General features: G+C 42.4%; 1 protein-coding gene across 2 annotated transcripts in view; it reads left to right on the forward strand.

Moving 5' to 3' along the window:
* LOC124711018 (dosage compensation regulator) overlaps nt 1-25,476 on the forward strand; it is a 189,406-nt gene that overhangs the window by 38,741 nt on the left and 125,189 nt on the right. For both annotated transcript variants that reach the window (XM_047240970.1, XM_047240969.1), the window contains one exon: nt 4,819-5,016. In XM_047240970.1, coding sequence (XP_047096926.1) covers nt 4,819-5,016 — 198 coding nt within the window. The remainder of the gene's footprint in view (nt 1-4,818; nt 5,017-25,476) is intronic.

The raw sequence follows: 25,476 nt of genomic DNA on the forward strand, positions 1-25,476 counted from the left end.
CTCTCTCTCTTTCTTCCCCCCTCTCTCTTTCTTCCCCAGAGACTGATTTGCGGGCAGTCCTCCGCCGAAAAGTTTTTGCGCTTTGGGACGCTGAATGGCGCGATCGGATCACACCCAATAAACTCCGTGCCATTAAGGAGACGACGACTGTGTGACGGTCATCCATGTGAGCCAACCGCAGGGACTCAGTCGTCTTTTGTCGGCTCCACATTGGCCACTCCCGGCTAACACACAGTTATTTACTGCGCCGGGAGGACCCTCCTGTATGTCGCTGCGGGGCGGCTTTGACAGTGGCCCACATTCTGTTGGCCTGCCCCCTTTTAGCTGTGGTCAGCCAGACATTTGCGCTGCCTGATACGCTCCCTGCCGTTTTATCTGATGACCCTGTTATGGCTGCCTTAGTTTTACGTTTTATTAGGGCAGGGAGTTTTTATTCTTTAATCTGAGAGTTTCTGTTTTATTTTATTGTTTTGTGTTGATTCTGGCCTTTGGCCTACGGTTTTAAACTAAGTTTTTAATGTGTTTTTGGTGGTTAGCTTTTCCATTTTTTTTTTTTTTGTTCCTATGATCGGCCAACCACCGTCACACTCCGTGTGATTTTATTTTGTTTTGTCAGGTCCTTGTCTGTGTTTCTTTTGTTCTGTGTCGTCTGTCTCCCATTCTGTTGAACATATTTTATTCTCTGTGGGTATTTTTAGTATTTTGGAAAAAGTGACCGATTACCTCTGCAGTTTGGTCCCTTTAATCCTTAAACCAACCAACCATCTTTCTTCCCCCCTCTCTTTCTTCCCCCTCTCTCTTTCTTCCCCCCCTCACTCTTTCTTCCCCCCCCCTCACTCTTTCTTCCCCCCTCTCTCTTCCACCCCTCACTCTTTCTTCCCCCTCTCTCTTCCACCCCTCACTCTTTCTTCCCCCTCTCTCTTCCACCCCTCACTCTTTCTTCCCCCCCTCTCTTCCACCCCTCACTCTTTCTTCCCCCCCTCTCTTCCACCCCTCACTCTTTCTTCCCCCCTCTCTCATTCTCCCCCCTCTCTCATTCTCCCCTCTCTCTCATTCTCCCCCCTCTCTGTCTCTTTCTCCCCCCTCTCTGTCTCTTTCTCCCCCCTCTCTGTCTCTTTCTCCCCCCTCTCTGTCTCTTTCTCCCCCCTCTCTGTCTCTTTCTCCCCCCTCTCTGTCTCTTTCTCCCCCCTCTCTGTCTCTTTCTCCCCCCTCTCTGTCTCTTTCTCCCCCCTCTCTGTCTCTTTCTCCCCCCTCTCTGTCTCTTTCTCCCCCCTCTCTGTCTCTTTCTCCCCCCTCTCTGTCTCTTTCTCCCCCCTCTCTGTCTCTTTCTCCCCCCTCTCTGTCTCTTTCTTCCCCCTCTCTGTCTCTTTCTTCCCCCTCTCTGTCTCTTTCTTCCCCCTCTCTGTCTCTTTCTTCCCCCTCTCTGTCTCTTTCTTCCCCCTCTCTGTCTCTTTCTTCCCCCTCTCTGTCTCTTTCTTCCCCCACTCTTTCTCTTTCTTCCCCCACTCTTTCTCTTCCTTCCCCACTCTTTGCCTTCCTTCCTTCCCCACTCTTTGCCTTCCTTCCTTCCCCACTCTTTGCCTTCCTTCCTTCCCCACTCTTTGTCTTCCTTCCTTCCCCTCTCTTTGTCTTCGTTCCTCCCCTCTCTTTGTCTTCGTTCCTCCCCTCTCTTTGTCTTCGTTCCTCCCCTCTCTTTGTCTTCGTTCCTCCCCTCTCTTTGTCTTCGTTCCTCCCCTCTCTTTGTCTTCGTTCCTCCCGCTCTCTAACTCTACTTTCGCCTCCCCTTCCCTCTTTAACTCTACTTCGCCTCCCCTCCCCTCTATAACTCTACCTTCGCCTCCCCTCTCCCCTCTGTAACTCGACCTTCGCCTCCCCTCCCTCCTCTGTAACTCTACCTTCGCCTCCCCTCCCCTCTCTAACTCTACCTTCGCCTCCCCTCTTTCTCTCTCCTTCTCTCTCCTTTGCCTCGCCTCACCTCCCCTCCCCGTGTTTCCTATCCTTCCCTGCCTATCTCTTTCTTTTACCTCCCCTCCTCTGCCCCTCCTTTTACTTTACCTCCCATCCCCTGCACCTCCTTTTACTTTACCTCCCATCCCCTGCACCTCCTTTTACTTTACCTCCCATCCCCTGCACCTCCTTTTACTTTACCTCCCATCCCCTGCCCCTCCTTTTAATTTACCTCCCATCCCCTGCCCCCTCCTTTTACTTCACCTCCCATCCCCTGCCCCTCCTTTTACTTTACCTCCCATCCCCTGCCCCTCCTTTTACTTTACCTCCCATCCCCTGCCCCTCCTTTTACTTTACCTCCCATCCCCTGCCCCTCCTTTTACTTTACTTCCCATCCCCTGCCCCTCCTTTTACTTTACCTCCCATCCCCTGCCCCTCCTTTTACTTTACTTCCCATCCCCTGCCCCTCCTTTTACTTTACCTCCCATCCCCTGCCCCTCCTTTTACTTTACCTCCCATCCCCTGCCCCTCCTTTTACTTTACCTCCCATCTCCTGCCCCCTCCTTTTACTTTACCTCCCATCCCCTGCCCCTCCTTTTACTTTACCTCCCATCCCCTGCCCCTCCTTTTACTTTACCTCCCATCCCCTGCCCCTCCTTTTACTTTACCTCCCATCCCCTGCCCCTCCTTTTACTTTACCTCCCATCCCCTGCCCCTCCTTTTACTTTACCTCCCATCCCCTGCCCCTCCTTTTACTTTACTTCCCATCCCCTGCCCCTCCTTTTACTTTACCTCCCATCCCCTGCCCCTCCTTTTACTTTACCTCCCATCCCCTGCCCCTCCTTTTACTTTACCTCCCATCCCCTGCCCCTCCTTTTACTTTACCTCCCATCCCCTGCCCCTCCTTTTACTTCCCCTGCCCCTCTTTCTCCTCTACCTCCTCTCTCCTGCCCCTCTTTCTCCTCTACCTCCTCTCTCCTGCCCCTCTTTCTCCTCTACCTCCTCTCTCCTGCCCCTCTTTCTCCTCTACCTCCTCTCTCCTGCCCCTCTTTCTCCTCTACCTCCTCTCTCCTGCCCCTCTTTCTCCTCTACCTCCTCTCTCCTGCCCCTCTTTCTCCTCTACCTCCTCTCTCCTGCCCCTCTTTCTCCTCTACCTCCTCTCTCCTGCCCCTCTTTCTCCTCTACCTCCTCTCTCCTGCCCCTCTTTCTCCTCTACCTCCTCTCTCCTGCCCCTCTTCCTCCTCTACCTCCTCTCTCCTGCCCCTCTTCCTCCTCTACCTCCTCTCTCCTGCCCCTCTTTCTCCTCTACCTCCTCTCTCCTGCCCCTCTTTCTCCTCTACCTCCTCTCTCCTGCCCCTCTTTTTCCTCTACCTCCTCTCTCCTGCCCCTCTTTCTCCTCTACCTCCTCTCTCCTGCCCCTCTTTTTCCTCTACCTCCTCTCTCCTGCCCCTCTTTTTCCTCTACCTCCTCTCTCCTGCCCCTCTTTCTCCTCTACCTCCTCTCTCCTGCCCCTCTTTTTCCTCTACTTCCCCTCCCCTCCCCTGCCCTGCCCCTCTTATTCCTTTACTTCCCCTCCCCTCCCCTGCCCTGCCCCTCTTATTCCTTTACTTCCCCTCCCCTCCCCTGCCCTGCCCCTCTTATTCCTTTACTTCCCCTCCCCTCCCCTGCCCTGCCCCTCTTATTCCTTTACTTCCCCTCCCCTCCCCTGCCCTGCCCCTCTTATTCCTTTACTTCCCCTCCCATGCCCCTCTTTTTCCTCTACTTGCCCTCCCCTGCCCTGCCTCTCTTATTCCTCTACTTCCCCTCCCCTGCCCTGCCCCTCTTATTCCTCTACTTCCCCTCCCCTGCCCTGCCCCTCTTCTTCCTTTATTTCCCCTGCCCTGCCCCTCTTTTCATTCCCCTGCCCCACCCCTTTTTTCCTTATCTATTTTCCTCTCCCTTTTGTGATTTAATGCTATGCAAACTTCCACAATTGAAAAATGTTCAAATATATTATGCCGTGTTTGAACGGATTTTGCTTAAACCCCAACATTTCGTCCTCGTCTGTTGAAAAGGATAAAATGTTGAGTTTTAATGTGAAATCAATTTAATTGTGACATTTGCGATGGTGCAAGTTTCCATTTTATACGTAAACTTCCTGCATTAATTCATTGCCTCAAGGACACCTCACTTTAGAACACAAAATGTTGGTATACTCATAGAATTCTTTATTTCTCTTGATCTCTGTGATAAACATGATTTATGTTTGTTGTGCAACATGCATGTCAGTTCACAATGCATGAGAAAATTAAGGAACCCAGAATACAGAAAATGACAAATATCTTACACCATAAGGCTGTCACTGACAAATGCTTAAATTCTAACAAAATCTGCATGTGTGGTTTTTTACTGCATTCAGTTATATGCTAATATTTTCCCCCTGAAAACATTGCCAGATTACTTGGTTCTGAATATTACATACATAATAAAAATCAAGGTTTTTCATTTTTCTTAAAGTTAGATGGTTTAGAAAGTTCGTTGTAATTTCTGAATTCACATTTTAATATTTTCAGTAAAGTAGAAACTGCACACAGTACTGATTACCACAAAGTTAATTTGGTTGATGACATATAAACTACCAGAATCATCTTCAAAATTTATTTTGAATGGAAAATTAATGTATTCAAATATTACTGGGGGACACTTTAATTGGTAAAGACATTTCAGAATAATTCTTTTAATTTCACACACCAGAAATACCATCTACTTTTTTATTACTCGTATGTCTCATTTCAAACACTCAAAAATATAATGATGCTCTTCAATGGACTGTAAATTTCATCATTTGACTTTGTTTTCTAATAGCTTTGACAATTTATTGATCAACTTTAGGTTGGCCTTCCTGCAGCAGCAGCAGCTGCAGAGGTGAAGGATGAGGCTGATGGACAGAAGCAGCCTGCTGGTCCAGTTCACCAAGTTTTCCAGCCAGGAATGGGTCCAAGTGAGTTTGGAGAGGCTTACAGGCCTTACAACAGGGAAGGTCCTTTCACTGTCATTGACAGGATAGCTGAGCAGAAAAAAGTTGAAGAGGTGAGTTCATTTTCTCCATTGTCATGAAATAATTTTCAAGTGTCGCACACAATTTTATAAAAACCATTATTATTTTGACAAAAGTTTACAGCACAGTTATTCTACACACATTGCAGTGAGTGATAATGTAATGATAGTTACTTAACAATGTGTGGTCACTATTGTGTGTGGAGGATGAAAAGACAGAGGATTTGCCAGCTTATGTGGAGCATGCGTCAGTTTCAAGTAAAAGAGGCATCATGTTAGAGGAGTTAGTGTATATGATGGTAAACAACAGTCTTACAAGATTGTGAGGGTGTCACAGGCTAGGTTGTGCTGAGAAATAATATTATGAAAAAAATTTGATACATTGTGCCATTTCCAAGCTGAAGTTGCTTAGTTACATGTGCAAATTCAAGTGGCTCTCCAGATACATAAGATGTCAGGTGTTATCATAGCATAGATGATAGCATACTTGACTTTTCAGCATCTGGTTCAGGTGTGATCCTTGTCACCGTCCACTGTCCAATTTTTGTATCTTTTCTTGTTTGGTTTTAGAAAGCCAAGTACAGAACTTATTTGACGACACTTTCTCTGATAAGTTGCTTCTATCACAAGAGTACAGTCCACCATCCTACAATATCTGTCAGACCGTTAACAAGAATGGCTATTCAGATAGCAAGTACAATGTGTTCTCCTGACAAATAGAAGATTACAGTGTAAGGCAAACATAACATTAAGATCATATTCTTCGTTAAAGACCTATAAAGTCAACTGGCAACTTACATTTACAGTATTGGATACAAATATGACTCCCAGTACATAGGCCACACAAAACACTTCTGATTAGTAGTGCATCAGTGAACAATATGGTTTGCAGAAACACCCCTCTCACCCACTACCACATCCCAACCACTGATTATGCCAGTACCTTTTGAAAGCAAGGTATACTCCATCTGCAACTCCCTTGGAAAAGAAGGGATGTGATCCAGAGTCCACATAAATGACAACCCACAGATTCAGCTGAATGTAACAAGTAAAAAAAACTTACTGGAATAGTGCTTGGCAATGATACTCGCTTGGGTAATATCCAGAGTGATTGCATCAATTGTTATTTGTTCTTAGATCAGACTTAGCTTGATGCTTCAACAGAACATGAACATAGAGATGATATTTTTGTTGTGCAACTGTAAAGAAAAGTGTAAGTAAGATATTGACATGGAAGTTACATATCTCGAAATAGAAATGTGGCTTGTTATTAAAATACAATCAGAAATATCCATGAAAAATGCATTTCAGAACTATCAATTCCAATGAAAAACAAATTAAAGAAGTCATTTCATAAGAATAAATGGGTTTGGAGGCACAGGTAGTAGTCACTCGTTCTCTACCAGTAGTCCATGTTAAGTGTTAGCTCAGTAACTTTAAATCATTTCATTACTTCAGTGAAATGAGATAAAAGAAATGAGTCTCCTTATCCAAGATCAAATCAAAACTTGAAAAAGAAAAAATTAGCAGTTATTCACTGTGCATTGGGCTTTTAATTTCACAGTCTGTAGTGAACTGGTTATCAAAAGTTATAAGAGGAAAAAAATGTTTCAAAAATGAACTCAAGCCAGTTGTTCCCTGCTACATATACATGAGTTTTAATAAAAATATGTTGTTGTTATGTTGTTACGGTCTTCAGTCCAGAGACTGGTTTAATGCAGCTCTCCATGCTAGTCTATCCTGTGCAAGCTTCATCATCTCCCAGTACCTACTGCAACCTACATCCTTCTGAATCTGCCTAGTGTTTTCATCTCTTGGTCTCCCTCTTTGATTTTTAACCTACACGCTGCCCTCCAGTACTGAATTGGTGATCCCTCGATGTCTCAGAACATGTCGTACCAACCGATCCCTTCTTCTAGTCACGTTGTGCCACAAGCTCCTCTTCTCCCCAATTCTATTCAATACCTCCTCATTAGTTATGTTATCTACCCATCCAATCTTCAGCATTCTTCTGTAGCACCACATTTCAAAAGCTTCTATTCTCTTCTTGTCTATACTATTTATCGTCCATGTTTCACTTCCATACATGGCTACACACCATACAAATACTTCCTGAAACGACTTCCTGACACTTAAATCTATTCTCGATGTTAACAAATTTCTCTTCTTAAGAAACGCTTTCCTTGCCATTGCCAGTCTACATTTTATATCTACTCTACTTCGACCATCATCAGTTATTTTGCTCCCAAATAGCAAAACTCCTTTACTACTTTAAGTGTCTCATTTCCTAATCTAAGTCCCTCAGCACCACCACCTTTGAAGACACTGTCCATTCCATTCAGCTGCTCTTCCAGGTCCTTTGCTGTCGCTGGCAGAATTATGTCATCGGCGAACCTCAAAGTTTTTATTTCTTCTCCATGGATTTCAATTCCTACTCCAAATTTTTCTTTTGTTTCCTTTACTGCTTTCTCAATATACAGATTGAATAACATCAGGCCTAGACTACAACCCTGTCTCACTCCCTTCGCAACCACTTTCATGTCCCTCGACTCATAACTGCCATCTGGTTTCTGTACAAATTGTAAATAGCCTTTCGCTCCCTGTATTTTACCCCTGCCACCTTTAGAATTTGAAAGAGAGTACTCTAGTCAACATTGTCAAAAGCTTTCTCTAAGTCTACAAATGCTAGAAATGTAGGTTTGCCTTTCCTTAATCTTTCTTCTAAGATAAGTCGTAAGGTCAGTATTGCCTCTCGTGTCTCAATATTTCTACGGAATCCAAACTGATCTTCCCCGAGGTCGGCTTCTACCAGTTTTTCCATTCGTCTGTAAAGAATTCGCGTTAGTATTTTACAGCTGTGACTTATTAAACTGATGGTTGGGTAATTTTCACATCTGTCAACACCTGCTTCCTTTGGGATTGGAATTATTATATTCTTCTTGAAGTCTGAGGCTATTTCACCTATCTAATACATCTTGCTCACCAGATGGTAGAGTTTTGTCAGGACTGGCTCTCCCAAGGCTATCAGTAGTTCTAATGGAATGTTGTCTACTCCCTGGGCCTTGTTTCGACTAGGTTTTTCAGTGCGCTGTCAAACTTTTCACGCAGTATCATATCTTCTATTTCATCTTCATCTACATTCTCTTCCATTTCTATAATATTGTCCTCAAGCACGAGGGCTATCCACAAACTACATTTTGTTTTCGTTTGTGTCCGTTAGGGGCGGAGCTAGTGCGGCCATCTTGGTGTCATGGCATTCTGCCGCTCAGTCGGCATCCTGCCGTGCTAGTGAGAGGTTCGTGCTGTACTCTGTTGAGTTGCTGTGACAGTTTGAAATGTCAGCATTAATTGAAAATGCCGCGAAGTGTGAAGTGCGTGCTGTAATAAGGTTTCTGACTGCAAAAAACTGTACACCGATAGAAATCTATCGGCTGCTTTGTGAAGTGTATGGGGACAACATAATCACCGAAGGTGGAGTCCATCAATGGGTCATAAAATTTAAAAATGGCCGAACTAACGTTCACGACAAAGAGCGAAGTGGAACACCCAGCATAGTGACTGCCGAACTTGACGAAAAAGTCGATGCCTCAGTCCGTGAAAACCGTAATTTCACAATAACGGAACTCTCTATGAGTTTTCCACAAATTTCACGAAGTTTGTTGCACGAAATCATTACCGAAAAGCTTGGTTACCACAAGTTTTGTGCAAGATGGATACCAAAAATCTTGACAGAGATTCACAAAAATCAGCGAATGGCTGCAGCGTTAACGTTTTTGGACACTTACGAGAAAGATGGCGACTCATTACTCGATCGCATCGTTACTGGTGACGAAACATGGGTTAAGCATGTGAACTGCGAGACAAAATTGCAGTCAATGCAGTGGGGACACACAAATTCCCCCCAAAAACCCAAGAAATGCATGCAGACAATGTCGGCAAGGAAGGTGATGGCGACTGTCTTTTGGGACAGAAAAGGTGTGATTTTTGAGGATTTCCTGGAAGCGCAGGGGAAAGTTGGGCTCAAAGATCTTGCTGATTCACGACAATGCCCGGGCTCACACGGCAAATGCCACTCGTGAAGTTCTCGAATCTTTTAAGTGGGAGTTGTTTCCTCATCCCCCGTACAGTCCCGACCTGGCACTGAGCGACTTCCACTTATTCCCAGCAATGAAGAAGTGCCAGAATGAGATTTTCACTCTGCAGCGGAGTGTGCGCTGATATGAAACTTCCTGGCAGATTAAAACTGTGTGCCCGACCGAGACTCGAACTCGGGACCTTTGCCTTTCGTGGGCAAGTGCTCTACCATCTGAGCTACCGAAGCACGACTCACGCCCGGTACTCGCAGCTTTACTTCTGCCAGTATCCGTGTCCTACCTTCCAAACTTTACAGAAGTTTACTTCTTTCAGGAGTGCTAGTTCTGCAAGGTCGCAGGAGAGCTTCTGTAAAGTTTGGAAGGTAGGAGACGGATACTGGCAGAAGTAAAGCTGTGAGGACCGGGCGTGAGTCGTGCTTCGGTAGTTCAGATGGTAGAGCACTTGCCCGCGAAAGGCAAAAGTCCCGAGTTCGAGTCTCGGTCGGGCACACAGTTTTAATCTGCCAGGAAGTTTCAGTGAAGAAGTGGTTGGCTATGCAGCGTTTTGATGACGACGCACAGCTTCAAGAAGAGGTATCCACGTGGTTGAAGGCGCAGGCAGCCGAATTTTACGACGAAGGAATTTCCAGGCTCATCCATCGCTACGATAAGTGCCTTAATTTAAATGGCAACTATGTAGAAAAGTAGTATTTAAGTGTGGCTTTCATCTATATATGATAAAAAAAATTTCCGAACTTTATTTATTTTTAATTCCAAAACGTAATGTACTTTGTGGATAGCCCTCGTACATCGCCCTTGTATAGACCCTCTATATACTCCTTCCACCTTTCTGCTTTCCCTTCTTTGCTTCGAACTGGGTTTCCGTCTGACCTCTTGATATTCATGCAAGTGGTTCTCTTTTCTCCAAAGGTCTCTTTAATTTTCCTGTAGGCAGTATCTATCTTACCCTAGTGATATATGTCTCTACATCCTTACGTGTGTCCTATAGGCATCCCTGCTTAGCCATTTTGCACTTCCTGTCGATCTCATTTTTGAGTGTTTGTATTCCTTTTTCTCTCCTTCATTTACTGCATTTTTATATTGTCTCCTTTCGTCAATTAAATTCGATATATTTTCTGCTACCCAAGGATTTCTACTAGCCCTCGTCTTTTTATCGAGTTGATACTCTGCTGCCTTCACTATTTCATCTCTCAAAGCTACCCATTCTTCTTCTACTGTAGTTCTTGCCTCCATTCTTGTCAAGAGTTCCCTAATGCTCTCTCTGAAACTCTCTACTGCCTCTAGTTCTGTGAGTTTATGCAGGTCCCATCTCCTTAAATTCCCACCTTTTTGCAGTTTCGTCACTTTTAATCTGCAGTTCGTGACCAAAAGATTGTGGTCAGAGTCCACATCTGCCCCTGGAAATGTCTTACAATTTAAAACCTGGTTCCTAAATCTCTGTCTTACCATTATATAATCTATCTGAAACCTACTTGTATCTCCAGGCCTCTTCCATGTATGCAACCTTCTTTCATGATTCTTGAACAAAGTGTTAGCTATGATTAAGTTCTGCTGTGTGCAAAATTCTACCAGGCGGCTTCCTCTTTCATTCCTTACCGTCATTCCATATTCACCTACTACATTTCATTTTCTTCCTTTTCCTACTACCGATTTCCAGTCACCCATGACTACTAAATTTTCGTCTTCCTTCACTATCTGAATAATTTCTTTTATCTCATTATACGTTTCATCAATCTCTTCGTCATCTGCGGAGCTAGTTGTCATATATACTTGTAATACTATGGTAGGTGTGGGCTTCATATCTATCTTGGCTACAATAATGCGTTCACTATGCTGTTTGTAGCAGCGTACCCGCATTCATATTTTTTTATTCATTATTAAACCTACTCCTGCATTACCCCTATTTGACTTTGTATTTATAACCCTGTATTCACCTAACCAGAACTCTTATTCCTCCTACCACCGAACTTCATGAATTCCCACTGTATCCAACTTTAACCTATCCGTTTCCCTTTTTAAATTTTCTAACCTACCTGCCTGATTAAGGGATCTGACATTCCACACTCCGATTTGTAGAACACCAGTTTTCTTTCTCATGATTACATGGTCCTGAGTAGTCCCCACCCGGAGATCCGAATGGGGGACTATTTTACCTCCGGAATATTTTCCCCAAGAGGACGCAATCATCATTTAACCATACAGTAAAGCTGCATGCCCTTAGGAAAAATAACGGCTGTAGTTTCCCCTTGCTTTCAGCCGTTTGCAGTACCAGCACAGCAAGGCCATTTTGGTTAGTGTTACAAGGCCAGATCAGTCAATCATCCAGACTGTTGCCCCTACAAAAACAAATAGGAATAAAACTAAGGAGCATATAGGGTGGTGCAATCAAAAGTTATTGATAAATCAATAATCGCAAGACATGCCATGTGAATATATACTGGGTGATCAGAAACAGTGTTAAAAGCTGATGAGTGTTGCAGGCCTGGTTGTGTTGAGAAGTAATTGTTAAGAAAAAAAAAAAAAAAAGAAAAATGTGGTGTGTTGCACCATTTCAGAGTTAATTAGCATTGAAGTTAGCCTATCAGGCCATTGTGTACTCAAATACAAGCGACCTGCCAGAGACAGTGTCGCCAAACATGTTCTGCAAACTCCATCACCACCACCACCAGTTGTGCACTCCAACACACCTACAGCACCTGTGTGAAACTGGTGGCAGTAATGATTGCGTGGAGATAACAGTGTAACGTCATAGCCAAATAGTACTGTCATTCTTGTTGTATACAATACTATGGAAGAACAAAATTGCTAAGCCCCTGGATTAACACATCATTGACAATATTTCACAGAAAGTGCAAGATCAAGGACAGCACTACATGGAAAACACAAGAAATATCTGCTTTTGCCAGATGGAGCCTGCAGTGGCAGAGTACACCATGACAAAAGGCGTGTTTGAACTGGTTAAGGTATTTTGTCATGACAGTGGGGTGTGGAAGTCTGTGATTAAACAGGCTGTGGAAATAATGACAAACCTATATCTTATCAAGGCAGCAATTTCCTCAAGAGTTCAACATACATAGCTGCATTGTTACATTTTTAACACCACTCCTACCTTACAATGCCCTCAAGGCATGACACCACTAGAAGTCAATGTCCATTTCCCCCTGTTCACCACCACCACCACCACCACCACCACCACACTTGTTGAAACAAACATTTCCAAAGGCTTGCAGTTGGTATGCCTGCTGCTGTATCATGAGACAGGGGCCTTGGACCAGGTTATGTAATGGGTAACTTCCCAAAAATTCCCAGTACTTGAAGAAAAAACATTATGTTGAGGTGCCAGTGTTACTTGACTGATTACGTAATAAGATTTCGGAAGTAAAATTCAAACAGGAAGCCATCATTCTTGTTAATTTCATTGTTGTCTGTAGTAACTGAACTGTGCTTCTGTATAGCTTTTTGAAGTCACTTCCATAATACACACAAAACAGCATATTGAATAAATTGGTTACTTAAGCCACAAATAAGAAAATATACATGTAAGGTGACTTGGGCGTCATAAGACTAAAGAAACGGGAGTCTGTTTTTATTCATTAACATTCTGTGGTCTTTTCCGATTCTAAAAATGAATTCTGCATGTATGTTCCTTCATCGTTTTCATGTTTAAATGCTTTTTTTAAAGCAGACACAGTGCAGATATTCTGTGCTATGATGGATCTTCCACTGCCACCTATCAAGTTGGAGGTGTATTATTAAACGTATGTTTAATTCCCTAAGAGAAGTCGCTGAAGCATTTTTGCAGAAAAAATGGACTGTAGGTATGTCGTTCTGCTGATACTGCTGCTGCATTGGGGGTTTCTTTGCAGAAGAGGCTATATGTATCTGAATGGAGGTGCTGGTCTATCAGTGGCTGATAAACCGCTGCCACAGTTGTTCCAAGAAGGTAAATGAACACAAATGTGACAAAACTTTGAAGGTTTCAGTGGTGGTATTGAAAGCAATGGGCAGTCTCTTTTTTAACTTGGTGTGTGATGCATTCTGTGCCTTTAATGGTGACTCTAAAGACTTTAATAGTGTCTGCTAAACCATATGGTGAAACTGATTTTTTTTATGTGCCAAATAGAATGGGGGAAGACTTGGAAAACTGTACAAGGGTATGACTGGAATAAAATTCTCTGGTGGGAAAGCAACTGGTGAACAAGACACTCACCAAATCAGAAATAGAAAACCTCACAGATTGTTATGGTCTGGCTGTCAGGAGAAACAGTGAAAATGTCAGTGAGAAGAGAAAAGTTATTTGAGAAGCTCTGTTTCACAGAATATCCACTGAAGAGCATCCACAGTACGGTGTCTGCCCAAAAGGAAATACTTTATGGTGCGAGTAAAATAGCTGTGAATCAAGTAGACAAAAACAGACACATGCACTCGACTGTGCCAGAAACTGTCATGATAGAACTAATGCAATGTATAGAGATGTTTCACATTCCAAACATCTGTAAAAATATTTGCATGGCAAAACACAGAATCCAAATGAAAGTTTCAATATTTGCATTTGAGAGCATTTGCCAAAATTGTTTTTGTTGACATGTCAGCTTTTCAGATTGGTGTGATGGATATTGTAATATTTTTAATGATAGATTAATAAGCATACTAGAAACCATGAACACACTAGGCATCAAAACTGGGGACAGCATGAAAAATGGGCTTCTATGAGTGGACAGGCAACATGTTGCTGAAGCTGAAAAAGCTGCTGAAAGCATGACAAAGGAGGCCAGAATAGCAAAATAAAGAAACCTGAAGAAGATGAAAAGGACACTTAAAATCAACAAGATTATGGAACTGGAATGTTTTGACGTGTTTTTATTTAGAAGAAAATGATATGAGAGTCAGGTTTGTTTCCCATTCCAGCGTTTTTAAATTCTTCCATATTAATCAACATTTTTGCATACTTACATATCATTCTCTCATCCAATATTAGAACTATAAAAACAAAATTTTCCATGAATAATAATAAAGTTTTGGCCTACACAGTGCACCAGATTATTGAACAATGTATTAAATATGTCTTAAATTATTATGAGAAAAAAATTGACTTTCATAAAAATACACAAAACAAGATACTTGTAACTATTCCTGCTCTATTCTGTTAATGAGCTAATAATTAAAAGAATAAAATTCATTTTGAACTTTTGTTTTAAACAATATGGAATGACAGTGCACATAACTAAACTTATCCCCAATTCAGTGTGTAAGATAAAAGTTTCCATTCATTTATAAATTCCACAGTAGGTAATTTTTGTCACATAGAGGTCACAATGTACTGATTAACAATATTATGAAATGGACAGATTTCTATCAGCATAAATATGACAGGTAGGCTCCATGAAAAGACAGTTACTCTCGTACATATCTAGGACAGGTGGCAGGTTACTGGGGGGGGGGGGGGGTCAAGGCTACACCAGATGCAACACTGGGAGGGGAAGGGAGTGGTAAAGGTGAGGAGCACAGAAGGGAAAAGATTGACGGATGTGTTTGAAGGGAGCAATGTACAATGAGGGTGAGGGGACATGAATTGGGAGGAGGTGATAGGACAGAGGGGGTGGAAACTATTGAATGGAAATGATGGGGATTGTAGGTTACTCTAGGTTGCAGCTGGGATAATTTCAGGTACAGGGATGTGTCATAAGGATCAGTCCTGTCTGCACAGTTCAGAAAAGCTGGTAGTGGAGGGGAGGATGCAGATGGCCTGGGTTGAGAAGCAGCCATGGAAATCAAGCATGTTGCAGTTAGCTGCATGTTGAACCACAAGTTGGTCCACTTTGCATTTGGCCACAGTTCAGCAATGGCCATTCATCCTGATGGACGGCTTATTGCTAGTCTCTTCAGTACAAAAAGCTGTGCAACGATAGCAGTGGATCTGGTATATGATATGGCTTTACATGTGGCACGGCCGGTGATGGGGTTCGAAATGTTAAAATTTATTTGTAGTTCTTTTTATGAATCTGTGAAATTTAAATAATAAACTAGGAAGATTGTGTCAGGACTGGAATAGGAAGTGCTGGGTGGATAGATTGTGCAGGTCTTGCACGTCGGTCTTCCATAGGGATATGATCCTTGTGGCAATGAGTTGGGATTGGGGGTGGTGTAGCAATGGACTAGGATGTTGTGGAGGTTGCTTGGGCAATGGAAGACCACTTTAGGGGAGGCGGTAAGTTTCATTGGCAAATATCCCCCATGTAAATAAAAGCCCTGATGAAGTGTGTGGTTCAGTTGTTTCAGTGTGGTGTGTTACATTGTGTCATAGGGGGCGCTCCTTTGTGGCTGGTTCTTGGCGGTGTGTGGGGACTATGTTTGTGGACTAGATCTGGGGTATAGTGCCTGTCTGTGAAGGCCTTGGCGAGACCTTCAGCATATTGGGTGAGGGAGTTTTTGTCACTGCAGATTTATTGTCCCTAGGTGGACAGACTGTATGGGAGGGACTTCTTTGGTATGGAAGGAATGGAAGCTGCCACAGTCCAGTTACTGTTGATGGTTGGTGGGTTTAATGTGGACAAAGCTGTGAATGGAGCCATCAGAGTGGAGATGGTCAACATCCTGGAAGGGGGCACACTGGGTTGAGGAGAACTAGGTGAATCGGATGGGAGAGCAGATGTTGTGGTTGTGAAGGAATGCAGATAAGATGTCTTTTCCTTGAGTCCAGATCACGAAGATACCAGTAGACCTGAACAAGATTGGGGGTTTGGGGAGGGTAGGAAGATTTTCTCTAGATGGCCCATAAATAGGTTGGTATAGGAGGGATTGCTTCAGGGTGCCCATGGCAGTACAGTATGGTGTACGTGAGAAATGATGTAGTGGCTTTGGAGTCTGAAGGACATTGGCAGAGGTATTGTTCAACATTGTGAGCATGAACAGTGTTGGTGTCCAGGGAGTGAAGGGGTGGAGATTCAGTGGAGGAAGTTCTTGGAATATTTGGCATATTTGTGCGTGTTCTTACATATTTGTGCATTTTTATGTATTTGTACATATTTCTGCATGCCTGTACGTATTTTACATGTCTTTTTCTGTTATCCAGCTCCCCTCACAACCACCTAATTCTTTCATTTGCACATTTCCTACGTAACTTCCCTTTTCCCCGGTGCCATACCTGCCACAATGGACGTCTGCTCCAGCTTTCTGCACCAGTTCAGAACAGGATCCCTTTCAATGGCTAAAACCAGCTCCACATTCTGTTCTTTTAATGCTGCCTTAACTGCTGTTAATCTTCTTACCAAAATCCTAGGGCCCCAGAAGTGTGTCGTATTCAAAGGCCTCACTTTCAGTCCTACACCCAAATTTATGCATATTGAATTTGTCAAAGACATATCCTTCTCCTGGTCCTTGCAGTGAAAACTTCTTTGCCACCAATACCTCCAACCAAAGCCAACTTAATCCCAATATTAACCCCTGCCTGCCATAGTTCATACACCACCAGTCAACTGTGATTCTCTTCCATCCCACATGACAAATTCCTTATCACATTCCAGTAATTCCTTACCTCCATCTTGTTCTCATCCTTCCCTGGGTCATGCAACCGAACTGCCGGATTGCTCTGTTAGTAAAAAAGGTATATTTTCAACCGACTCTGTTGTTTTGCCCCTTCCACTGACAGAATGACCCGCTTCCTAATTCTGTATGTATGTCACAAATACTGACTTGTAGCTATCAAGCTTTTGTGCTTATTGCTAAGTGTATTAACAGTAATTAGCATGGTCCTAATGGTAAGAGATAGTAGTGAATTCAAGTTGTTAATATTTGAATACAGCAGAGCTGCCACACTCTCAGTTCACTTTTACTCTGCTACTACCCTCGCCATTGTGCAACATTAACTATGTGCCACTTGGACCTTGCTGCTGTTGTTGTGGTCTTCAGTCCTGAGACTGGTTTGATGCAGCTCTCCACGCTACTCTATCCTGTGCAAGCTTCATCATCTCCCAGTACCTACTGCAGCCTGCATCCTTCTGAATCTGCTTAGTGTAGTCATCTCTTGGTCTCCCTCTACGATTTTCACCCTCCACGCTGCCCTCCAATACTAAATTGGTGATCCTTCGATGTCTCATAACATGTCCTACCAACCGATCCCTTCTTCTAGTCAAGTTGTGCCACAAGCTCCTCTTCTCCCCAATTCTATTCAGTACCTCCTCATTAGTTACGTGATCTACCCATCTAATCTTCAGCATTCTTCTGTAGCACCGCATTTCGAAAGCTTCTATTCTCTTCCTGTCTAAACTATTTATCGTTCATGTTTCACTTCCATACATGGCTACACTCCATACAAATACTTTCAGAAACGACATCCTGACATTTAAATCTATACTCGATGTTAACAAATTTTTCTTCTCCAGAAACGCTTTTCTTGCCATTGCCAGTCTACATTTTATATCCTCTCTGCTTCAACCATCATCAGTTATTTTGCTCCCCAAATAGCAAAACTCCTTTACTACTTTAAGTGTCTCATTTTCTAATCTAATTCCCTCAGCATCACCCGACTTAATTCTACTACATTCCATTATCCTCGTTTTGATTTTGTTGATGTCCATCTTATACCCTCCTTTCAAGACACTGTCCATTCCGTTCAACTGCTCTTCCAAGTCCTTTGCTGTCTCTGACAGAATTACAATGTCATCGGCAAACCTCTAAATTCACTTGCGTGTACTTTTCGACCGTTACTTGCCAATATTTACCTAAGGATTAAAGCACACTTCTAACCAGACTATGACCCAAAGAGCTGTGATGATTGAATGTGTTTGATCCACGGCCTACAGCGCCCTACAGTTCACATGGAAACACTGCCTACCTGACCCACTTAACTTTGTAGTGAGCTTCAGTATCCAATGATCACTGCTAGCAGCAGTGGGTAATCCTTCCAGCACGACGAGAGCAGCAGACTTACCGTCAAAGCCTCCTGAAAATATATAAAACTATGGTCGCCAACTCTGAAGGAGCAAAAGAATAAATCAATTTTGTGCTAGTTTCAAAGTGAAACGGCTTGAGTTAAATTTAAACTTAATTTTGAATATTTCTATTACTGATCAGTCAAGATGAATCAACAAAGCAAATACTCTTTCAACTTCTGCTTGTTGACTTGATAATTACTACCATGGAAATTTATACAGCTTGGCTTAGCAAAATTCTATCTTTCAATTTTATGTAATGATTTTGGATATTACTCTTGGAACAGTTAATATAGAATTATTTAAGAAAAGTTGCTCGAAAAGTTACTCACAAAAATTTAAGTCAACTATAAAGTGGTGACTACGGTTTACCCTTCCACAAATTTATCAAAATCATTTAGTGTTTAAGCAAATTATATCTATTACCCTGGAGTTAATACCAGTCATAATGATTCACCAACTAGTGCTTAACAACATTAAATTATACAGTAATAACTTACAATTAACAACAAAAAGAATACATTTAAGTCTGAGAGCTTACCGTATTTACTCGAATCTAAGCCGCACCTCAAAAATGAGACTCGAAATCAAGGAAAAAATATTTTCCCGAATCTAAGCCGCACCTGAAATTTGAGACTCGAAATTCAAGGGGAGAGAAAAGTTTTAGGCCACACCTCCAAATCGAAACAAAGTTGGTCCATTGTAATATGACACACAATTTAGGTCGAATGAATGACGATGGAGCCACAGTAGTTTGCTTCGAGTCGTAAGCTTAGCAGTTAAGCTCTACCAGGTAGCCATTGCTATGCGTCAGGCGCTCCGTCTGTATTTTTACGGGTACCCTTCCTTTTTCACATGCTTCATCTGGTTTGAATTGATTGCTTATTTTTCTTCGATCTGATAAGTGCCGTAGTCTTTATTATAGGTGTTTGTCACTCTAAGCTGAAAATGCATTACTGTACTGTGTCATGCATTGTTTGTCGCATTCTGATAATGAGTGTTTACGGCCTGTCGCCGCTCGCGGCATGGCTTGCTTTTGTGCGTGCTACCATCATCATCATCTTGGACAGTTTCCAGACACTGGCTGGGTCTGTCGGGAACACAAGCCTCTCCATCGTGTTCTGTCTTTCCACCATTCCCCCTCTTCCACCTTCGTCCAGTTCTCTCCTCTTCTCGTCACACATTCCTTCACTCCCTTCACCCATCTATCTCTTGGTCTTCCCCTGGGCCTCTTCCCCTCCAGTTGCAGATCAAACATCCTCTTTGGAATTCTTCCCTCATCCATTCTCTTCATGTGTCCATACCACTGCAGTCTTGATTTTTCTATCCTGTCCTGTACTGGTTCCTCCTTTAGTCTTTCCCTCACATACACATTTCGCAATCTGCCTCGTCTTGTTACACTCAACCTGCTCCCCTGGAACTTCATTTCACTAGCTTGTATTCTACTTTTGTCGCTTTTGTGCATTACCCATGTCTCACTTCCGTATGCCAATATGGGGACAAAGTAGGTTTGGTATATAATTCCCTTGGATTTCTGTGGGACCTCCTTGCTCCAAATAAGCCCCCTAATGCATTTGAAGAACTGCCCTGCTTTTCTGCACCTTTCATTTATTTCCATTGCGTTTCCCCCCTTACTTTCAATCATGCTTCCCAGGTACTTGAAGTTCTCTACCACTTGTAGTTTTTCCCCTCCACAAGTTATATCCACATTTGGCCTATTCTTCTTCCTTGTTGTGACAATTATTTCACTTTTCTTTGCAGAGAAATGCATTCCATATTGTGCTGCCGTTGCCTCCCATACATCTAACTGCTCTTGCACCTCCTTCTCGCAATTTCCCCATAACATCAGGTCATCGGTAAAAAGCACTGCTTTCATTTTATGATCTCCAATTGCATCTGATACTTGCTGTAGGATTTCATCCATAACACTAATAAACAATAAAGGCGAAAGTGCACTTCCCTGTCGCAGCCCATTTTCCAGCTTGAACCATGCAGTACGTTCCCTCCCCACTTTCACACAACTCTCACTTCCCTCATACATTTTTCTGACTTTTCGTGTTATCTCTTCATCTATCCCTTTTGCGTTCAGCACATCACAGAGCTTGTCCCTATAGATACTGTCATATGCCTTCTCAATATCTAAAAAGGCCATGATTAAGTCCTTCCCGTACTCATAGTGCCTTTCCTGCAGTTGCCTTACCGCAAATATGAGGTCCGTTGTTGATCTTCCCGGTCTGAAACCATACTGCTCCTCTTGCAGTCTACTTTCAATACTGCTTCTTATTCTCTTCTCCAGGATCTTTTCGTAGATTTTTCCACAGTGGCATAGCAGGGTGATCCCTCTGTAGTTCTCACATCTCCTTTTATCCCCTTTCTTGAAGATCGGGACTATAATTCCCTTCTTCCAATCCTCAGGAATTCTGTTCTCCTTCCACACCACCCTCAGCACTCTGTATAGCCACTGGGTTCCTACTTCTCCTGCTGCTCGTATCATATCCACTGTTACTTCATCCCAACCTGGTGCCTTGCCCCCTTTCATCCTCTTTATGGCTTCTTCCACTTCATTCCGAGTTAAATCATCAATTTCCCCACTATTATAATCGTCTGCTGCCTTAGGCTCTTCATCGCTGTTAGTTACCCGCTTGACGGCATTCAACAGATCTTCAAAGTACTCCTTCCAAATCTTTTTGAGCTCATGCATTTCCTCCACAACTCTTCCATTATTATCCATGATCCTCAGGCACTCGCTTCTGTCGTTCCTCTTATTTCTTACCATGGTGTAAAGTACTTTTTTTGTTCCCTTCACTGTCCTCTTCTAACATTCTTGTCCATTTTTCCATCCACTTCTTCTTCTCCGCCCTTACTATGGTCTGTGCCGCTTTCTTGCTTCCCTTATATTTTACCCTAGCTTCCTCTGTTCGGGTCTGGAACCATTCTCTGAAGGCTTTGTTCTTTCGAAGTACTGCCTCTTTACATATGTTGTTCCACCATGGTGTTTCCTTACTTCTCCTCTTTGTGCTAGTTCTTCCGCACACAGTCTCAGCTGCCTCAACTAGAGCCCTCTTAAAATCTCCCCATTCTTCTTCCACTGTTCTCTGATCTTCGTTTGGCAGCTTCTTCCTGGTCAGTGTCTGGTACTGGGTCCTCCGTTCATCCTCTTTCAGCGTCCATGTCTTTAACCTTTTCTCCTATATGTCTGTTGCCCTCATATCTTTTTTCTCTCTCAGGGTGGCTACCAACAGCCGATGGTCACTGTCTAAGGCCTCAGATGGAATGACCTTAACGTCTGTGAGGCTGCTCATCATCTGCCTATCCACTAGTACATAGTCTACTACTGAAGTTTGGGACCAGTCTCCACTGTACCAAGTTATTTTGTGGCTACTTCTCTTCTTGTACCAGGAATTTGCGATCACCAACCCATTCCTCTTGCAGAATTCCAGCAACAATTTTCCTTCTCTATTTCGGTTCCCCCAGCCCTCTGGTCCCATTATCTCCTCGAATCCTTTCCTGTCTGTGCCAACATGTGCATTGAGGTCCCCTATTATAATCTGATTACCTCCATTTAGCTGCTTTTGCATGTCATCTTCAAATTCCTCCTTCTCCTTTTTTGTACACCCCACCTGTGGGGCATATGCTTGGATGATTTCAATGCTTTTTCCTTTCACTCGTACTCTGGCTTTCATAATTCGATCATTGATACCTTCCACCTCCTCCTGCAGACCCTCTCTGACCACTATTGCCACTCCATTTCTTCCCCTCTCATTCCCTATCCAGTACAGTTTACATCCTTTACTTAGTGTTTTTTCACCAACTTCTCTCCACCTAGTCTCAGCAAGTCCCAAGATGTCCAATTTCCTCCTTTCCATCATTTCTACAATTTCTTCTAACTTCCCAGTTAGAGTCCTTACGTTTAAGGTGCCCAGTCGTAAACCATCTCGTAATCCTTTTCCATTGCTTGGTCGGTTTCCTTTAAATCCGTTCCGTGATCCGAGGCATGTTCCCTTTTTGAAAGCAGTTGATTTATCCACTACTGGCTTGCTAGGCCTATCGCAGCTTCACCAGAGCCCCGTTAGCCGTCACGTTTCAGGGTTCCCATAGGGCCTTCCCAGCTACCGTAGTGGTCCTGGGGCACACGAAGTCCCCGCTGTACATCGCCCCTATAGGCAGTCCCCTACTTTGTGTGCGCGCTACCGCCGCTTACAATAAAAAAAAGAGAGGAATTGTCTCATGAGCGAAACAATGGCAAGAGACTGCTATTTGTTGTTACTTACACTGCTGCTTTCTTTGATAATGATCAATAAGAACCAAGTAATAGACTGCATATGATAGAAGATGTTCTGAATGAGTTCAGAGAAAATTTTTCTCTGTTTGAAAATCTTTGCAAACGCCTCTTTAGTACATTACATTCTACACAGGAATTAGTGTCATCTCAGATTTAAAAATCTTGTCAATTGCCGTGCTTCATTTCTGGCTGTATCACTATTAGGCATAAGAATAATATGAATATAAACATGACATGATATGTATATTCTTCCACGTTTGCTGTTGTCTCACTCTACTATAGTTTCGTAGCTTATTAGGCAGACAGGATTTAAATGAGATAGCAGCAAACACGAAAGAATACATGGCAAAATGTTTATATTCGTGTTATTCTTATGGTGAAGAGAATACTGCATGTGATTCACAATTCATAAAATTTCCTATTAGCAACCATCTCTTCTCACAGGTAGGAAAAAATTCAGAACGTAAAGTTGGCCGTATTGACAAACATCCAAAATGGTCTTGCCAGTCGGATTTTCGTAGTACATTGAAATGAAATGCTGCTACATTCGAAGATGGACAATACGGAATTTGTATTTACTTCTTTGGATAATGTATGAAAATGCAGTGGTCGATACTCGGGGCGGAGAAAAAAGCTCGTCTTCCACCTTCAATTTTTTTTTTTTTTTTTATACTGATGCAGAGGTTTTGGCGCCAGTATTTATCTTTGTGCCTGCAAAGCATGCCTGTGTAGCGCTACATATATTCGACGGCAGAAGTTAGTTGTGGCGGCACCTACCAACATTTTTCATAACTTTCGCTTACTTTGCACTCAATTCTAAGCCGCAGGCGGTTTTTTGGATTACAAAAACCGGAAAAAATGTGCGGCTTAGATTCGAGTAAATACGGTAGTGTGTTGGCTGACAGATAGCGTGGCAATTCTTTTTTGCTCGTTCTCGCTGGCCTCAGCTCGCACTAATTCCAGGTTTCGCCAAGAGATGGCATCAGGATGCACGCCCTGGCCATCTCATGCCAGCGCACTCGCTTTCGACGCGCGAGACTCTAAATTACTGGCGGTCTACGATCATTTCAGTTCTGTTAGTCACTTCATAAGAATGCCAACCTTTCAGTACAAGAAAGAACAGTCATACACAACCTGAAAATAGATCCTGACCCAATCATCCTAACTGTAGACAAAAGTTCCAGCACTGTAATTATGAATCACAGTGTAAGAATATTTTAACTTTGGTGATTAATATCAGTTTGGTTGCGAACTTTAAAAATCACAGTGCCTGCAGTTACAGATCGTTTAATGGCAACATTTTATGGATATTCAAACTCAGGTTTACTTTGTTTACTCTTTCTTTCTTCTCAATATTAATTTGTGGATCTTTCTTTTATTCTTCTCGTTGTTTATTTTATGATGTAGGCTCTCAATTTAAAATTATTCAAATCATTAATAATTCGAATAGAGCCACACTATTGATATTTGCCAGCTAATTTTATGTTTCTTGGGAATTCAAACTACCATGGCAACACAGTATTCCCCCATCCCACCCCACCCCTCCCCAAACAAAACATATAAATTTGGCTGCAGAAGTTGAAATACAGTTCCTTTTCATTTTAGCTACAGTCTTCAACTAGATTTTTTCTGAAAAATGAATAATGAAAGTATTCTATTCAAATGAATAATAAAAGTATATTATTCAACTGGATAATAACAGTATACTATTCAGAGCACTACTTTTGCCCTACTAAACAAAAATTATATGAGGGCTATCCACAAAGTACATTACGTTTTGGAATTAAAAATAAATAAAGTATTGGAAATTTTTTTTATTATATACAGATGAAAGCCACACTTACATACTACTTTTCTACATAGTTGCCATTTAAATTAAGGCACTTATAGTAGCGATGGACAAGCTTGGAAATTCCTTCGTCGTAAAATTCGGCCGCCTGCACCTTCAACCACGTGGTTATCTCTTCTTGAAGCTGTGCGTCGTCATCAAAATGCTGCGTAGCCAACCACTTCTTCATTGCTGGGAATAAGTGGAAGTCGCTCGGTGCCAGGTCGGGACTGTACGGCTGATAAGGAAACAACTCTCACGTAAAAGATTCGAGAACTTCGTGAGTGGCATTTGCTGTGTGGACCCGGGCGTTGTCGTGAATCTGCAAGATCTTTGAGCCCAACTTTCCCCTGCACTTGTTTTGTATTGCTCTTCTGAGGTTGTGCAGAGTTTGGCAATACCTTTGAGAGTTTATTGTAGTGCCTCTTTCCAGGAAATCCACAAAAATCACACCTTTTCTGTCCCAAAAGAGGTAACCACATGGTTGAAGGCGCTGGCGGCCGAATTTTACGACAGAGTAATTTCCAAGCTCGTCCATCGCTACGATAAGTGCCTTAATTTAAATGGCAACTATGTAGAAAAGTAGTATTTAAGTGTGGCTTTCATCTGTATATAATAAAAAAAATTTCCTATACTTTATTTATTATTAATTCCAAAACATAATGTACTTTGTGGATAGCCCTCGTATCTGTTACATTTCAACTTTGATCTGGCTACTCTCTTTTCAAGCAACATGACTCTTGTTCAAATGAAATTTCTCTTGTGTTATCCACTTAACTTGGGCTTGGAAAAATGCTGTTATTTGGTATAATTTGTCCTAAAATGCAGCTGCTTTCTGAACATGTGCCAGTTCTGGATGGCAGATAAAAACCAACTCTTTGTGTTACTAAACAAAGGAACAACATTTTTTTTTCCTCTTTACAATGGCAGACATAATTTCATAAGCATTTACAGTGATGTTTGAGGGCAGCTTTATTATTATTGTTATTTTTCTTTTCATAGCAGGATGAATTATTCTCTGAAACTTGGAGGCTGCCGTAATTACAGCTCACTTTTCCCTACTTTAGGTGGCTCTGTTGCTAGTCAGATGATGTCATCTCGTGTGCCGCTCTGTTCTTGTTTTCATCTCTAATGAAATACAAAAGTAACAAATTACGTAAACATTTATACATACTTTGAACATTACTGAATCTTTCTGCATTCTTTTTCCATTACTGACAGTGAGATAAAAAAAACATTAAGAGCCCTTTTAAAACATGAAAATGAGATGTCATAACTTTCATGCAGATAAGATACTGGTATTTATCTGCCCAGCACACTTAAGCAATGAAAAAATAATGTTTAATGTTAGAATTTTAC

The sequence above is a fragment of the Schistocerca piceifrons genome, chromosome 1, assembly GCF_021461385.2.
Source record: "Schistocerca piceifrons isolate TAMUIC-IGC-003096 chromosome 1, iqSchPice1.1, whole genome shotgun sequence".
Taxonomy (NCBI): domain Eukaryota; kingdom Metazoa; phylum Arthropoda; class Insecta; order Orthoptera; family Acrididae; genus Schistocerca; species Schistocerca piceifrons.